The sequence below is a fragment of the Gymnoscopelus braueri genome (genome assembly GCF_963280865.1).
Source record: "Gymnoscopelus braueri genome assembly, chromosome: 1".
Taxonomy (NCBI): Eukaryota; Metazoa; Chordata; class Actinopteri; order Myctophiformes; family Myctophidae; genus Gymnoscopelus; species Gymnoscopelus braueri.
In genome coordinates, this window is record NC_137603.1 from 61972994 (window position 1) to 61991968 (window position 18975).

The 18975-nt window shown below is 42.8% G+C and overlaps 1 protein-coding gene across 1 annotated transcript; it reads right to left on the minus strand.

Moving 5' to 3' along the window:
- Nucleotides 1-1020: 1020 nt before the first annotated feature.
- LOC308090718 (guanine nucleotide-binding protein G(o) subunit alpha-like) lies at nt 1021-18284 on the minus strand. Its single transcript, XM_080435982.1, has 8 exons — nt 17792-18284; nt 17377-17419; nt 9470-9611; nt 6780-6940; nt 5793-5921; nt 4972-5101; nt 3809-3962; nt 1021-2178 (listed from the first exon to the last, which is right to left on the minus strand). The coding sequence occupies exons 1-8, from the start codon at nt 17907-17909 to the stop codon at nt 1991-1993; spliced, it is 1065 nt and encodes a 354-aa protein (XP_080292108.1). The 5' UTR covers nt 17910-18284; the 3' UTR covers nt 1021-1990.
- Nucleotides 18285-18975: the final 691 nt, after the last annotated feature.

Here is an 18975-nt window from a genome sequence, read left to right on the forward strand (position 1 = left end):
CTCTTTAGTAATCAGAAAATACATTTTAAATACCAATTTCATCCAATCAACAAGATATAGGATGAAATTTGAAGTGATGCAAAAAAAGAGCAGAACTGGAACACTATAATATATAAGCTAACAAATTATCTTTGTGGGGTAATCGCTCCTCAATTCGATTTTTACATTATCCACAAAAAACATTTGAAGGTCTAATGGTATTCCTGTTTTGTACAGAGTCAAACAGACACGGCACATAGTTAGGAAAAGTGTGGCTTTAATGTAAACACAACATTCGATTGGCTCAGCACAAACATTCCACATGAGAGCAACCAATAAAACTACAGGAGAATGGGGGGTGCAGCACAAAAACATTCACAGTAAAAAAAAATCTGGTATAATCATAATATATATATACAGTACGGTGTTTTTAAGGTGAAAATGGAATAAAAGGATATGAAGAAGGAGTGATATGTGATAGATAGGAGTATACAGGAAGTGGGGAGGGGGAATCATTTTTCAGGTGCACGGGTGAATAAATGGGGAGCTGTACTTCTTTTCCTCTATGAAAAAGAGAAACGTGAACGACGAGGAATATGGTGACCTGTTCACCTATCGGGGGGTCGAGGGGGGTTTAATCCTCATCCAGAGGAGACCCCCAAAAAAATCATACCTCTCCTCATGCAGTGCCCTATATTCAACCAGAGTTGCACACATGAAGAATCAAGATATATTAGAGGGTCGATTCTAAGACCCTCTCAAACGTAGACTGATATTCGCAGTAACCCCTAGATGGACAGGATGGGTAATAAATATGTGTGGCACAGGATTTCTCAGGAGGTAGGAGGACGCATTAAGGTAGGGGCATGAGGTTTAAATAAATAAATCATTTGATGATAATAAAATGAATGTGCCTTTTTCAATTGTGTCATTTTGCTATAGCGCAATGAACGTGACCTATGATTTTCTGATTTCTAATCCTCCGCAATATGACATTCCCCCCCCCCCCCCCCCCGGATATGATTGGCCGATAGCTTTTTTTTTTTTTTTTTCTCCACGTTTCACACTACTACAGGAGGGCAATGGCGAAGGCGAGCCATTCGGACAGAACCATCCCCTCTCGCTCCTCGCTCTACGTCTTTGAGTGAAAGAGAACGACAAATGGAACCAGGCCTGGAGGCTACTTACTGTACTGTACATGGAGCAGCCACGGACGGGTGCAAAGGAAAGCTTTTGAAAGCTAAATTAGCCTCCTTCTTCCCAACCATGACCATTAAGTGTGATTTGCACTTAGCTGCGCCGCCGGTGTCGTGCTTTGAAAATAGGCAGATCTACAAAGTCACGAAGCATCACTTTGTGACACGCTGTGACCTTGTCGATCGGCTATTTTCGATGTGCTGTTTTCGATTGCGCGACACGGCGTGCAAACCGAGTATAAATCATGCGTTATTAGCCATTATTGTAAAGCGACTTCCCCTACACCAACTAGAGCGGCTCTGCGAAATACAGAGCACCAGCGGTTATATTCAGCAGAGATCGATATCTAAAAAGTTTCGCAGATCGAAATGTCACGTTAAAAGAATGAGAACGTTTATTCCACTCGCATTTCAACGGTTGAATTTTTGCAGAGGAATATATGAGGGGCATCCGGCGCTAAATATAACCCCCGGTGCCTAACCCTAATCCGGCTTCAGATCTATCCCAGTTGTCGGTGCAATCAGCAACAGAACATGAAACATTCAATTAAAAACACACACACATAAAAAAAACTAAAAAAAACAAAATGGGATTGTATTATGAAATTAAATTAGGGAATAGGGGAACCAATAAAATCCAGCGTGGTGTCTGACTGCAGCTCTTTGGGTCCCACTCGGACGTGTGTAGATTTACATAGTTATGCGTTTTTCTCTTTTTTTTTTTACTCTTTTTTTTTTTTTAGTATCATCAAAATTATCATTATTAACACCTCATACGTCTCCATGACAACCTTCTGTGCTTGGGACTGCAGGCCTCAATATAAGCCACACCCTCTAAGGTTGTTTGCGATAATGATGTCGGTGACGGCGTCGAACACCACCTGGACGTTCTCCGTGTCCGTGGCACAGGTCAGGTGACAGTAGATCTCCTTGTTGGGGGAGCGGTTCTTGCTCTCGAACTGAACCTGGATGTATGCGGTGGCGTCGTCGTAAGTGTTAGCACCTGTGGGACACAGAGAGAGAGAGAGAGAGAGAGAGAGACAGAGAGACAGAGAGATGAAGCACGGGAGTTTTTCCATCTTAACCCATTAACCCATTAAGACCTGAAGCCGATTCTACAAATGTCTTCTAAATCCCCCCCCCAAAAAAAACTATGTTGCTATATCAGTGGTTCTCAAACTTTTTCATAATTGTCAAGGACCCCCAAAATTATACCATCTCAAAATATTTTGTTCCAGGGACCCCCCCAGAAGCAAGGATTTGAGTTAAAAATGTTCGCTTTAAAAGAATATATAAATTCACAGATTTGCACACATTTTCACAATTTTTCCAAAAATATCAGATCTACAAGCTCTACGAGCTTGTAGATCTGATATTTTTGAATAGCCGAAGTGTAAAATAATGCTTTTTTTGCTCCAGGTCCAGGTCTGACTGGGTTACGATCTGAGGCCGATTCTACAAATGCCCTCTACAATCAGTACAGTAGTTCTCACACTTCAAGATTTTTAAAAAATGTCCACAAATAGCAGATGTACAAGCTCACAGCTCGACACGAAGTGTGAGCTTGTATATCTGCTATTTTTGAATAGCCAACGCTAAAGTCTAAAATGGCACAGACGCTTTCCTGGTTTTAATGTTAAAGGGGTGATGAAACCCTAGGCTGACTTTGGAGTTTGTTTTCCGGTTCAGCTTAAAAACTACCGCAGGATAACTTTTTTTTAAACCACGGCAGGCTGCATAAGGCTGACCTTATAATACACTGACGTAAGCAACACAGATGCGGCTAATAAGATTAATAACAGGCGTGTTCGTTTTTTAGCTGTGTGAATGCATGTACTAGCCCGCCATGTTTTTTTACCCTGCTGTAGTTTTTTAACCTGAAATGGAAAATGAACAACAAAGTCAGCCTTAAGAATTGTGCTCAACAGACAGATTTAATACTTATACTGCAATCGAACTCCCCGCCCACGCAACCACCGAAAATTTCCACTGCTGAGCTAATAACGACACTCAGGATAAATTGCCACTTTTATCTGCAATACCTTCCAGCAATACCTCCAGTCAGCCAGTATAATACATAATATGCACATTTGACGAAATGTTGTTCCACTGGCTTATGTTTTTTTTTTTTTTATGCTGCTCCTGAACTCATTCACTGCCATAGGACGACTTTGACGACTTTTTTCCAAAGGCCCAGACTGCCAAGGACGACTAAAACGACTTTTGGACGATTTCTATTTTTATTTTATTTTTCAATTTGGCCCACAGAACCAGGAGATAACGTGATCCAAAGATTTACTACTCCATTCACTTCCTGGTTAAAGTATTTGGGAAATATTCTGTATTTTCTGTTTTGGAGAGACATGCTATTTTCAATGAAGTATAACAAACGAACGGACATTTTTTTTTCTTTCGCGGAAGCACAGTGAAACCCCCCGTGATTAGCAACCATCAGGGGATCGATCATACTGGAGATAAATATTCTGTGACTACTTGAAAAAATCAAGAAAATCAAAAGAATCGCTGGCAGTGGGCAAACACAGCCAGAAATAAGTCTGGCAGTGAATGAGTTAAACTAAGTGATGTATTCCAATGTTTATGCACATGGCATCATACAACGGCTTTGAACTCACCTGTGTATTCAGGAAAACAGATAGTCAAGGGAGACTTCTTGATCTTCTCGCTGAACAGATCCTTCTTGTTGAGGAAGAGGATGATGGAGGTGTCGATGAAGAACTTGTTGTTGCAGATGGAGTCGAAAAGCATGAGAGACTCGTGCATGCGGTTCTGCCCGGGGAAAAGCACGGGGGGGGGGGACGAAAACAGTGAGAGCGGTGTTTTGCAAAAGGGTGCCAATGAATAAAGTTTGATATCGTATCTCTACAGCTCCATATCTCCATAATCTAACTTTTTTAAATTAACGCCCTACTTGATCACACTACAGCGTCAAACAAAAGCATCAAAAGTAGCAGATCTTTAAGTTCGAAACCGCGCCGCATTTTGAACTTGATCTGCTGCTTTTAAGACTTTTGAATTTGAATCCTGAAAAAGTAACAGTTTTGGACATAGAGACGATATTAAAAAAAACTTTATCTAGAGGAATATTACAAAGAAAATAATATCTGGATAGAGCTTTCAAAAAGGTTCAGGATAAAAGTATCACTGTTCCCCAAAACGATATCATGATTATGAAATTATAATTCTAGTAATTTCTCGGGTCCAAAAGGATTGTTTTGTGTGTAAGCTGTAAGGGCCGCCATTATGTTGTTATGTTGCTTCTGTTTTCAATGGGGAAGGTACTTTTTAACCCCCTCGAGAGACGGTTGGAGATGTGACTGAGGGAAAGAAGGAACCTTATGCCACAACCTTACACCATTCTTTTTCTTATTTTAATTTAGAGTAGCCAAATATTTTCACCCCTTTATTTCCTCAGAATTTAGTCATTATACCAATTCAATACTACCTTACTGGCTCACCTGCCAGTGAGGAGCCCCCACCGGGAGGACATAGTAGCCCCCCTGCCTGTAAGAGTCACTAGCACACCCTCCCCCGCTTGGTCCCCCAATAATAATTGAAATAATAATTAATAATAATAATAATAAATAAGCGCTTCTACTGGTTCTACAGAGCCCGGGACTGTAGAAACCAATGTGTCACGTGGCGGTTCCCTTTGTCCATATTTTTTACAGTCTATGCTCACAACGCATCGCGATGGAAGGTGTTTTGAAAAAGAAATAGGGACCCTATGGCTCACGTTAACATGTGCCCAAAAAAAATCACTACGCCTGCAACTTACGGTCGTTTCGTCCTCGTGGAGTACTTGGTCGTAGCCACTCAGCGCCACGCAGAAAATAATGGCCGTCACGTCTTCAAAGCAGTGGATCCACTTCTTCCTTTCTGACCTCTGACCTCCCACGTCGAATAGCCTAACAGGGAGAGAGAGAGAGAGCCAGAGAGAGAGAGAGAGAGAGAGAGAGAGACGCTGTTATAGAAAACCAGTGGTAGAAGAAGTACTCACATTTTTTACTTAAGTAAGAGTATCAATACTACAATGCAGAAGTACAAGTCTGGTATTCAGAATCTACTCGAGTAAAAGTACAAAAGTATTGGCATCAAAATGTATTTAAAGTACCAAAAGTGAAAGTACTCATTATGCAGAAATATTCCATTTCATGTTTTCAAAATGTATAAAATCATTTGAAAATAGCAGATCTACAAGCTCACAACGCGTCGCATAGCGACGCGTTGTGATCTTGTAGATCAGCTATTTTCAAATAGCCGAAGTCTATATAGGGGTGGTTAATGTATGTTTTGTAATAATATTTTAAATCTACAAAGTAACTGGAGTAAAAGTACTATATTTGCCTCTGAGATGTAGTGGAGTAGAAGTAAAAGTATTGAAAATTGGAAATACTCCAGCAAAGTAAAAACATACCTCAAAATTGTGCTTAAGTACAGTACTTGAGTACATGCACTTACAGTAGTTACTTTCCACCGTTATAGAAAGCTAAAACAAACCCTGGGCGGAGTTAGTAGTCTGTGACAACATGAGCTGCTGTTGTCTGGAGCTAACCGTATATATAAATAAACCCACACGGCACACCAAACGTCCAGTACCTGAAGTGTAGGTTCTTGAAGGTGAAGTGGGTCTCGACGATACCGGTGGTCTTCACTCTGGTTCGCAGGATGTCCTGCTCTGTGGGATTGTAATCTGGTGATCCGATACGATCTAGACTGTCCAGATAGCTGAACACACACACACACACACACACACACACGTGGCACGCTCAGATCGCATCGCAATACCTTCTTATATTCTGCAGTACCTAATATTATGTGGCTATAACTACTGTATATAACGTATTGTGTTTTTTTGTAAAATCACGCCCTACTTGATCATACTACAGTGTCACACAAGAGCTTGTAGATCTGATACTTTTTAATTCGAATCCTGACAAGTAACAGTTTTGGACATATGAGGTTTCCACCCGACAGAGACGACATACGGTAAGTGAGTATATTAGGTGAATGTTGTGCAAGTGAGTGCATGTGTATATTAATATGTAATATATCGTTGCTGTCCGGCAGAAACTCCATTTTGACGCTTTTAAATTTTTTTTTGCTATTGAAAACCCTTTACGTCTGTGTGTTGGTTAAAAAATATTGAACCAATGAAAAGTATTAAAAAGCGCTTCTGACAAAACCAGCTAACTCTAAACTTTCTGTTAAACCAGCTAACTCCACCAAAGGGGTTTTGCTAAACTCCAGGCTCCACCCCCTTTTGACCTCCAACCTCATTGTGAGCTTGGAGATCCATTCAGCTGTTCTTATCAATGATGAACAAAACCTCCTAACTCCACTTTTTGTTTTGTTTTTGTCACTTCCTGAAAAACGAACATTTTGGAGTTAGCTGGTTTCTGCCCGACAGCAGAGATATAATAAGTATACTGTATGTGTGTGTATGAGATATATCAGTGAGTATATATACGCGTAGGTACAGTATATACGAGTATAATATATGGATTATACATGTATGTAAGTATATGTGTGTGTCATACTGTGTTTATCTAACCACACATCTACAGCAGTGTCACTGTCACTCACTACTGGGCGGAGTCATTGAGCTGGTATTCTCGGGCGCGGCTGAAGCACTCCTGGAGTGAAGGGTCGGTCCAGACGTTCTTCATGGCGGTCAGCAGCTCCGCAGAATAGGGCTCTGTGTCCTCCATGCGGGTGACCACATCATTCACCAGCTTAGCATCCGCCTGGACACACACACACGCACAGTTTTACAATTTAGTAATTTAAAGACACTCTTTATCCAGAGCGACTTACAGTAAGCACGGTAAACATATGCACATGCATAGAGACAGTAGCCTGGCTCCACCCCCTGAATCCTTTGCCTAGCATTCAGGGTCTGGTGACGCTTTCGAAGGCGGGTGTTTCTCGGTTGAAAATCTGTACGACGAATCGGGATCGGGACAATCCAGTATGAACCAATCGCGTTGGTTCATAGTGGAGTCCCACTTTGGCCACGCCCCCATCTCAGAACTCCGCTGCATTGAGAGGGCTTTCAGACTGAATAATGGAGTGAAACGAAATGAAAATCCAGGCTGAGTGTCAGGCTATAGAGACAGTGTAGTGCCTCAGTAATCTAGGATCATAGGTAAACCAAGAACCTAGCATCAGTCCAAACAATTTAATATAAAATACATATATATATATTGAAACTATAGGATGCCAGGTCAAGAAATGAACTTAAGTAACATGCCATCTACACACACACACACACACACACACACACACACACACACACACACACACACACACACACACACACACACACACACACACACACACACACACACACACACACACACACACACACACATCTTGCAGATCTGCTATTTTTTTTAAATCGTGAAAATGTGTGCAAATCTTTGAATATATATATTTTTAAAGCGAACATTTTTAACTCAAATCTTTGCTTCTGGGGGTCCCTGGAACAAAATATGTTGATGGGGGTCCGCGGACAAATATGTATAATTTTGGGGGTCCTTGACATGAAAAAGATTGAGCACCACTGATATAGAAACATACGTTTTTCAGTAGAATCGGCTTCAGGTCTTAATGGTTAATACATGAATTCCTTGGCTATAACTCAAACAATCTGAGCCCAGGCCTTCTGAGGATGTGTACAATGAAAGTGTCATTTTGACATGAACTTTGAAGAGGTGCAACAGATTAAAGGGATAGTTTTTCTATCGATTAGTCCTCATGGAGATTTGAATTCATGGATATTCTTTTGTTTTTGTCGCATTCCTAAGCCAATAATTTGATGACCAGCGGGCCAGTAGGCAGCAGTTCCGGTAGGAGACACAAAGGAGACTCTTTGTGTCTCCTACCGGAACCGCTGCCGGGCATCAAATCATTGGCTTAGGAATGCAACAAAAACTTATACATGAATTCTAGTCTCCATGGTAGAGTTCTTCGGGTAGAGCATGTAACCCGAAATACCCGGGTTCCGACCGGGGTCACGGGTCCATTCACAAGAAGTGACTCCGGGTCCGGGGCGGAACCGTTACAGTTTGTCTCGGGGCTCCGACTGTGAAATGGATGGTTCCACTAATACCCGAGTGGACCCGGCGAGCTGGGGGGGGCAGTCAATGAATGTTATCATATCACTACATAATGTTATATCATTGACCTAAATGGCGATACATTAACAAGGGCAAGGCTAGGATGATTAAAAATTCTTTATGTCTGTATTAGCCTTGATGATCGTCTTGACTCAAGGCTCTGTCTGTATCAGAAACGACTTTGGACAGGTGGATAACTTTAGTTAAACTTGCAGAGTGATGCATTACTTTACCTGAGTTACATCTTCTGATAGTTGTACTTGAATGTTCACATGAAATAATAATCCTGTTTAGTGCTTCACTACAGCGCGTATCGACGGCGCTGATCAACACACGTTGAAAAAAGGCTAGCATAAAGATACCAAGGATTCGACAGTGATGTCACTGCTACGCAACACGGAAGTAGCACGGACGCTACGCCATTTATGTTTGAAGTTGGTTTAAAGATACCAAGGATTCGTCAGTGATGACGAATCCTTGGACATGTGACCGACTCATTTACATACGCCAGTTATATCAAATATTGTTGATTAACGTAACGTTTTGGTTAATGGTTCAAAGTGGTAAAACAGTCGAGTTGTCATAGTGGGTTGTTACCGGTATGCTCTGCATAGCACAATGGAAACTCCAACGCCGCGATTATAATGTTCAACAGAAATTAACGTGTCGTGGATTATTAGCAATGAAGAAGGATTATACACATCTAAAGAAAACGTGGATTTATTTATTATTTTTTAAACTGTCCAATGAGCATTGACTGGGATTATACATACTTTATTATGACATACTGTATGGCATGGGGCTGGCAGTGCCAGCAGCAGCAATCAGGGAGGCTACGTTTAGGTAAGAAAGTATGAAACACAAGTTATTATTTAATATTATTTAATGCTGGACAACTTGTAGTAGGCCTAATGACGGTCCATTCGGTTCCGGGTAAAAATTTCGCGAGGCCATTCGTGTACAGGGGTCCTTCATATTGGACCATAGGCCGGGTCCATTCGGTTCCGGGTAATTTTTTCACCGGTTCATTTGGGTTTGGGTCTTTATATTTTACCCGTGAAGAGCTCTATGGGGTGACTAATCCCATAGACTAATTTTTTTGGGGGGTGAACTATCCCTTTAAAAATGTCCCTCTGCCGAACAAATATGACTAACTTTTCTGTCCTTCTCTGCAAACTCGATGCCCAGGGAGTCCATGGCTCGCAGGATGGCTGCCAAGCTCTGGATGGTGTTGCTGTAGACCACTGGTTTGTACTGCTTCACGTCGTCCCCAGAGAAGCCATCTTCATGGATGATCCTGCACACACACACACACACACACACAACACACACGTTAGCACACGTCTGCACTGGAGCCCTGACCCCGAGTCCTAGACCTGAGGGTTCCCAAACTTTTCAGGCCGCGACCCCCCAAAATCCTCATATTTGAACTGGGGACCCCCCAAAATAATCATATTTGAACGGGGGACCCCCCACCCTGACAAGCACTTGGCATTGTAATACATTACATTTAGTTTCACTCGGTTCCACAGATGAATATTGTGAAAATAGCCGATCTACAAGCTCACAACGCCTCACACTGCGAGGCGTTGTGAGCTTGTAGATCGGCTATTTTCACAATATCTCCCTCTTTCTTACGTAATATTTGGCAATTTGGCCATTTGCCCAATTTGGTATTAAAAAGTCTTAAAAGTCATTAAATCATAACTTTAGAAATGTGCAGATACCCTGTATACACTTACTGTATGTTGGTTTGTTTACTGTTGAGTGAGAAAACAATACTGCACATTAAGCTAATCATCTGGGGGACCCCCCCAAATCATTTGGGGACCCCCCTGGGGGTCACAGCCCCCAGTTTGGGAACCACTGTCCTAGACCACCGGTTAGTTACCAATGTTTACCAATGATTCAAGTTTATATCAAGCAAACAAATAAATAGAAGTAAACACCGATACCTTTTCATTAAGCCCTATTCAAAAATCTACAAGCTCAAGAACACACATGACTAGCACTCAATTTCCCAACCCGTGGTCCACGGAATAACTACAGGTAGTCCATGGGAAAATGTTTTAAAATGCTAATATATTGTAACTTTGTTAAATGTATCAAAAGTATGTCCTTAAGTCCATCAAATGTAAGAATCTATTTTTGAATTAATAGGCAGAGTGTGGGGAAATTATCTTGAAATTAAATGCTGGTTATATACCAGTCGCAGTGTCGCGTTCCGTAAATAGCAGATTACTACAGTACAAGCTTACAAAGCGTTGTGAGCTTGATCGCTAGATCGAGTTTTGGTGTGTGACTCATTTTAATATAGTAGAAATCACTTTTGATATACGGAGCCATGCCTTCTTATATACTATATATATCTACATATGTACATGTATATACATATATGTATATGTCTCTGCCGGGTGAAAACCTCATATGTCCAAAACTGTTACTTTTCAGGATTCAAATTCAAATATATCAAAAGTAGCAGATCTACAAGCTCGAAACACATCGCTTCGTGCCACGTTTCGAGCTTGTAGATCTGCTACTTTTGATGCTTTTGTGTGACGCTGTAGTATGATCAAATAGGGCGTTGATTTACGAAAAAACACAAACAGTTAGAATATGGAGAGAAGAGGTTTCTGCCCGACAACAACGATATACAGTACACACACACACACACACACACACACACACACACACACACACACACACACACACACACACACACACACACACACACACACACACACACACACACACACACACACACACACAGCTGATATCTTCCAGAACGTTTCGGCACTTAAACAGGTTGTGCAGATGTTGAAAAAGTCCCACTTTCATGCAGTATAGGGTTGCAAGGGAAAAAAAAAACGCTTTGGGTGTTTCCATCAGGAAATCTGGGTGCTCCACATCCAAAATCTCTCTACAGCGGTTACATTCATTATTTGTTAATTTAGACGTTTTATTATTTCCCAAAAATATATCACATTGGGGGCGGCCGTAGCTTAAGTGTCATAATCAGAGGGTCACCGGTTCACGTCCCTGCCCGCCCGGTATGCGTGTCGAATTGTCCCTGAGCAAGGCACATACCCCAACCCCCCCCTCCCCCGGAACTGAAAAACTTAAAGCTGAATAAAAAGCTACATTTCCCCCTTGGGGATTATGACGGTCTACAAAAATACCAAATACCAATCTAATAGGTGTATTGATTACATAGTGTAATGTTCTCCTATACCCGAGGGAGGAATGTCCAGTCAGGAAGGATCACGGTTAGATTCACATTTATTTATGAACACTGTTCATACGAGACTACTGTATCCTATGTCACACAAAAACGCTAATATTATCAAAACATTCAGCGGTCAATATACTGTAGCCGACCGTAAAAAAGAAAAAAAGACCAGAAAAAAGTAGACGGAGCACAATTCCACAACTCCAACACCACCAGCCATTCCCCTGGCTCAGCCTGTACCGTTCTGTTCATCAATGCAAGGTCATCTGAAGAAATAACAAACAATCGAGCTCTGTTCCCTTTGATGAACTAGCAAGTAGAGTTTATTATTGTTTTTTTCCCCTCAACTTTTCAGGATTCAAATTCACAAATAGCAGATACTCATGATACTCAAACGTGCACCGAAAGTCGCGAACGAGCTATCGTTCATGCAGAACGAGATGATGCTGGTTGCTTACTTCTTCCACAGACGCCAGGTTCTGTGGAAGAAGTAAGCAACCAGCGTCGTCTAGTTCTGCACGAACGATAACTCGTGCGCGACTTTCAGTGCACGTTTGAGTATCATGAGACTCCACAATGAGCAGTAGTAGAGAAAATACTAACTTTGCATCGGTTATAATAGACGATTTTCACTCTTACACGGGCTCCCATTATGCCAACGGAGGGGGTCGACAGACTGCAGGACACGGGACTCTCTGAAATAACTCAACGTCCCTTTCAATGATGGTGAGTGATTAGCGACACATCAAAGATAACACTTAAAATGTCCGGATCTCTCCTTTAAGACCTAAGGCCGATTCTACAAAATGTCTTCTAAACGTTTTTTTGAAAAACGTATGTTACTATGTCAGTGGTTCTCAATCTTTTTCATGTCCAGGACCCCAAAATGTATATGTATTTGGCCGCCGACCCCCATCTCAAAATATTTTGTTCCAGGGGATCCCAGAAGCAAAGATTTGAGTTAAAAATGTTTGCTTTAAAACAATATATATATTCAAAGATTTGCACACATTTTCACGATTTCTCAAAAATAGCAGATCTACAAGCTCATAGCTATGAGCTTGTATATCTGCTATTTTTGAATAGTCAAAGTGTAAAATAATGCTTTATAGGTCAAATCAAAAAATGACACAATATGCTTCTCCCGATCTTAAAGGGTTAAAATGAACAATTATGATTAGACCACAATAGATTTAGTTTTGAACAAAACCTTGTTACAGCTCAAACTTAATTCCATTCTGGGTATGCCAGTTGCCTGGTGGAGTGGCACAGGGGCACACAGGGGGCACCGCACGTGGCTACGCCAGGGCTCTCATGTGCAGAGAGACACACGCTGCACATAAACAATCACACCTCAGTGGAATAAGAGAAGCTCAGCCATCCGTGAGAGACTCGTCTCGGAGTGGAGACACCACCGCTCCTTTGCGAAGAAAGGAGGAGCACAGTTGGGGCGTTCGGGTGGTGCAGGGGGGGAAAGTACCTGCCCCGCCACGGCGGAGTCCAGGGGTTTGAATCCACCTATGGTGCATCCGGTTTTGGCCGAGTGTCTAAGGCGAACACATCTGCCCCGTGTTCGGAGGAAGGAAGCCAGGCGGGGGGGTTGATATTTGTCACTGCACGTCCTCCTCCCAGTGGGGGCTCCTCACTGGCAGATGAGCCAGTAGGGTACAGCAGCAGCAGTGCCAAATGAATTGGCATAAACAACTACACTAGGGGGGGAAAAGGGATACAAAATAATTGGGTACTCACTTAATGAAAAAATACAATACAAAAATAGAAAGGTGCCAGTTGGAGAGGTGTGGGTCTCCTGGTTGCCTCCCTCCCCGGGGAGGGTTTCCAGGCCTGTCCAGCTGGAAGGTGACCAAAAAGGCAGACCAAGGACCAGATGGGGGATTCACTCTATCTCCACGCTGGCCTGGGAAGGCCTCAGGATCCCCACAGCCAGGGAATGGTTAGTCTGGATTCTACCTCTGTGACCTCACCCGATAATGGACGATTTATTCTTTGTCGCATGACGGTGTCGTGTCGCTGAAAATAGCCGTTTTACACCAGACACCGTTGTGCAACAAAGAATTAAGAATTAATCTGGCTTTAACGTTTGCAGATGGACCTTGGTGGATATAGATTCACATAATGCATAATCTTGAATAGCGTGTGTGTGTGTGTGTGTGTGTGTGTGTGTGTGTGTGTGTGTGTGTGAGTGTGTGTGAGTGTCCCATTTCAGTTCCTGACACTGACTTTTAACCACTTGAATCCCTATTGTGGGATGAACGTGTTGTGAGCTTGTAGCTCAACTATTGTCGATGAATAAGAGGGAAAAAGGAGCGGACCAAGTACGGAGCCAACTCAGGTCAAGTTGATTAAGTATAGAGGGTTTATTAATCACTTCTCTGTCATTCTTTACAGGCGGATATTCAGTTTATCATACATTATGAATTCTAAAACGGAGAGCTTAGTCCTTGATTATAATTGGCTGTGCATTGTAAAATGCTCTATAAAGACGCACCTGTGGCCGCGTGCATCAGTGTCACTGTGCCAAACTAATTGTTTCAAAATGTCCGGTTTTGTTGTGAATTTTGATGGACAAAAACTGTTTCTTATCACATGTTAAGTGAGAAATAGACCCTGCAGGTGCCCAATGTTGATTAATTTCACATTTATAACGTTTACAAGATTCACGGTTTGGGACCTTCCATTCATTTGCATAACAACGGCCTTGTCTGTGCAGGCAGACGGGGACAACGTTCTTCTAGGAATTATTCTTGTGATGAAATTGTTATTTAAAAAAAAGAAAAGTTTGAACCACATGCACCCTAGTGTCCGTATTCTGCGGTGAACATTCGGCGAAACTAGCTGATCTACAAGCTCACAAGATCTTGTAGATAAGCTGGTGGAAAGGGGAAAAAGGAGGTGACCAAGTATAGACCCCTGGGGGACCCTGGTCAACTAAGTATATACGTGGGTCTATGTGCCTAAGTGGGATATGTCTATGATTTTCACACTGCCATATGTAGTAACCATTTCATAAAAGCAACAAGCTGTGCAAGGACTTGGTTTACCTTGATTGTAGAGCAGCTAAGGGGCGTTGCTAGGCACGAAGGGGAAGCAGAGTGCCTAACAACGCCCCGGGCCCTTAGCAAGTCCAAAATCACAGTAAACCACGTTTCTCTTGGGGCTTATTTCTTTATTAAACACTAATTAAATCCTTCTTATTGAATAGTGTTATTATTCCACTGCACCACAACTTCACCTACTGTACTGCTCGTAAACGGCACGTGAAGTACAGCACGATACTTTATAACCTCGTCAATACACAAACACTTACATAGGCTGATGAGGTTAGCATAATGTAACATACATATATAACCTAGCACTTTAGCCTGACCTTGCTAATTAGAAAAAGGTTAATCAAACCTTCTGCGAATAGAAAAGCACAAAAACGTCTCTGCATTCCCTGTATTACCTTAATGATGATTACCTGACTTATTCTTTCCTTAGTTTAATGGCTAAAATTGTGATAAATATTTGAATACATGCACTTTAACCATGCCATTGTCTACATGTAACACAAATAAATAATGCAATATGTTGCCCTTGACTATTTCACACATTTTCTCCCCGTTTCTCTGTCATGATCCCTATCTTTGTTTCTCTCTCTCTCTCACACACACACACACACACACACACACACACACACACACACACACACACACACACACACACACACACACACACACACACACACACACACACACACACACACACAATGAGGTGTGCAAGGAATAGTGAAGGCCCACATATACCTCTCAATCTGGCTCCCCCCTACCTCTTCGACCTCACCTCCTCAAACCTCCCCTCCCGCTCCCTCAGGTCTGGTGACGCCAACCTCCTCAAGGTCCCCAGGACCAAGCACCGTACCCGGGGCGATAGGGTGGAATGCACTCCCCAATACTATCAATGAAGCGCCCACCCTCCAAACCTTCAAAACCACTCTCAAACCCCACCTCTTCCATATGGCTTTCCCCAGCTAACTGTACACCCCCCTTTCTCATCATTCCACTGTTTTTATGGATTTTATTCCATAGTCTTAGCCTTTTCTTAGTGTTCTTTCCAAATAAAGTTGATTTTCTTTTGTTGTTCTCTCCTCCCCACCATGTAAAGGTCTTAGACTTTGGGTACTTAGAAAAGTGCTATATACATCAAATAACTGTACATGTATTTCACAAATACATATTGAATAATAGAATTACACACACACACACACACACACACACACACACACACACACACACACACACACACACACACACACACACACACACACACATCAAAGTCTTCACCAGTTGTTTTAAACGGCACACACTGTGCCAGATGAGAGCTGCATTAATCACAGGAGGTTACACTAAATTTGACTTCCAAACACTAGCCTGTGTGATCGTCTAATATTCATGACGCTCAGTGTATCCGCAGCAAATAATACATACAGTGCACCTCACATCGGCAAAGCAAGGCTGAAACAAACCCAAAATGTACCTTCATCTTCTGGGGGTTCACACACACACACACACACACACACACACACACACACACACACACACACACACACACACACACACACACACAGACAACATGCAAACCAAACCACTCAGCACTGGTTAAAGGTAAAGCATAGAATGGGGATGACACCCTCAAAATGAACACAGGAAGGGAGAGGGAGGGTGCAATGCATTGCAGGGTGCAATGCATTGCAGGGGGGGGGGGTGTATTGCAGGGTGGGAGGATGGATGCATCCAAGCTGCAAAGGAGGAATCTGCTAGCAAAGGATAGCTATAGCTACACCTATACCCCCCCCTGCCGAACATAAAGAATGAGAAATAAATATTCACAAGACACTTCCATCATGTGAATACAAAAATAAAACAACAGCTCCCTTGCCTTTTTCCCCTGGATGAGAGTATCTAGTGACAATAACTAAACTAACTAAATAAATAAATATATATATATATAACAGTGATTTAGATATGAGTGATTTAGATTAGACGAGGAGGAGGAGGAGGGGGAGGAAGGTTTTTTTTTTTTTTTTTTTTGATGCAGGGGGGTTTTAGATGCCATATTTCTGCGTAAATCCGCTTTATAAGGCAAAGTACTCTCCGGCGATATCAGGCACTTAAAGCCATTAAGATTAAAGGCAGAGGTATTCGCTAATGGAGCAGAGCAGTGTACAGTGACCTCACAAATATAATTCACACGCACGCACACGCGCACGCATAAACACACACACACACACACACACACACACACACACACACACACACACACACACGTATATGCTATTCCTCGGTCTTGTCACCAATAATAACCCACATACATACAACGTAACGAGCTGTAACTTATGTCAGCACCACCGGCGCAGTGAACAGCGCCCTATAGCCTCGATTACGCTTCGTAGTACGACGGTGCATGTCGTTCATGTCGCTCGCCCCCCATAAAAAAACAGATCTACAAGCTAGATGCGACGCGATGATAGCTTGTAGATCTGTTTTTTTTTTCTTGGGAGTGGGGGGGGGTTGCTTTGCTTCACCAGCAGCAGAACACCGGCAGCCAAAAGGGCTACGACGGCCTCTCTGTCTCTGGAAACATGGCGGATCAAGCCTTTAGAATGGACAGCTAAAGGGGGAGGAGGAGGAGGAGGAGGAGGGGGGGGGGGGGAGGCGACGCAATCTCAGGCCTTTACTTATAGGAAGGCTACAAGCATAACATCTGATTCTATATGATGAATATAGAATCAAAAAAATAAAAATAAAAATTGGGGGGAAAAACCAAAGCCACTTACTTCATCTGTTTGACGATGGTGCTTTTGCCTGATTCTCCACCCCCTGTAAAAAGAACAGGAGAAGAGGGTTTGCATTCAGACAGTGTGTGTGTGTGTGTGTGTGTGTGTGTGTGTGTGTGTGTGTGTGTGTAACTAGGAAGGAAGGATGGAAGGGGGGGGGGGGATCGTTCAGTACCACGGAGAGCACCTCCGCCCAGAAATACAGAAATACACTCCCTTTGCATTAAACAAAACCCCCCCAAAAAAATCTAAATCGACGCTGCAGCAAAAAGCACAGCCAAGACAAGACAACCATACGGCTTCTCCTAGTTTTACCATTATTTTCTGATTCGTCTTTATGAATTATTTCTTATATATATATATATATAGGGGGGGGGGGGTGGTGAGTCTCTCTTCGATCGTTTTTCCCTCTTACCGAGCAGGAGAAGCTTGACGTCCTTGGCGGCCGTCTGTCCGTCTTCCTTCAGGTTCTTCTCTATGGCCCTGCTGCGGTCCTGAGCAGCGCGCTCCTCGGCGCTGAGCGTACATCCCATAATGGTGCTTCGATCTGCCGCACGATCTGTCCCTCTTCTCTCTCTCTGATCTGGTTCTTCTTTCCTACCTCTACCCTACCTACCTACCTACCTACCGCCCTGTCCGTCCCTCAATGCAATCAGTGCTCTCTCTCTCTCTCTCTCTCTCTCTCTCTCTCCCCAGCACACTGCTGCTACAGCATTAGGGCCCGGATTGAGGGCAGAATAATAAGAGCACCGACCGACCGACCGTCCGAACGACCGGGGAACCGCAGATATTCTCTCTCTCTCTCTCTTCGTGTCTCCTGTGTGTGTGTGTGTGTGTGTGTGTGTGTGTGTCTCCGTCCCTCTAGGAGAGGGGGTGGGGTCGTTGTGCTGGATGGATGGAGCCTTCCTTCGGGGTTGGGGGTCTCAACAGGGCGGCGCTGATGACGATGACAGCGGAGGAGGAGGAGGACGCGCCGAGCAGCGATTTCACCGTTCAGTCTCTCAATAGAGAGAGAGAGAGAGATTGAGAGAGAGAGAGAGAGAGAGAGAGAGAGAGAGAGGAGGGGACGCGTCGAGACGCACCCAACGCAATCTCGCTGACGTCAGAGGCAAAGCCAAGGCAAGAGCGTTATTTATGTATATTTTATAAATAATAAATTGAGCTTTAATTACACCCCAATGAAAGATTGTTCAACTGGAAGGTCTGTAAAAAATAAATTTAGACAAAAAAATTAAAAAAAAAAATCAAATCAAATCAAATAATTTATTCTCTGAATTGTGGTTAAATGAAGAAACAATACAAAAGGATATGCTCACTCTCCTAATACAGTATTATCCAGAGTACCAGATGTAAATAAACTTTTTGGCGGCCTACACTGGCATTGTAGTAGCCTACATGCTAACTACAGTTAAAAAACAACAGTCTGAATATTACTGTTAATGTTTAACAGGTGTGTAGCCTGCAGTATAAGTGTGTGTGTGTGTGTGTGTGTGTGTGGGGGGGGGGGGGAATAGCCTTCTGTCTCTGTAGTTGACCATATTCCCTAGGGACCTCTACTAAAAGGCCCCCTCCTGTTGTTTTTTTTTTTGTTGCTCCACC

What these genes read in the sequence shown, in the direction of transcription:
- LOC308090718 (XM_080435982.1), bottom strand. Translation starts at nt 17,909, where the DNA reads ATGGGATGTACGCTCAGCGCCGAGGAGCGCGCTGCTCAGGACCGCAGC. An exon ending in TTGCAGAGAAGGACAGAAAA is followed by an intron (nt 6,941 to 9,469) that starts GTTAGTCATATT and finishes GTGTGTGTCCAG; the next exon opens with GCGGATGCTAAGCTGGTGAA. An exon ending in TCCACGAGGACGAAACGACC is followed by an intron (nt 3,963 to 4,971) that starts GTAAGTTGCAGG and finishes TTCCCCGGGCAG; the next exon opens with AACCGCATGCACGAGTCTCT.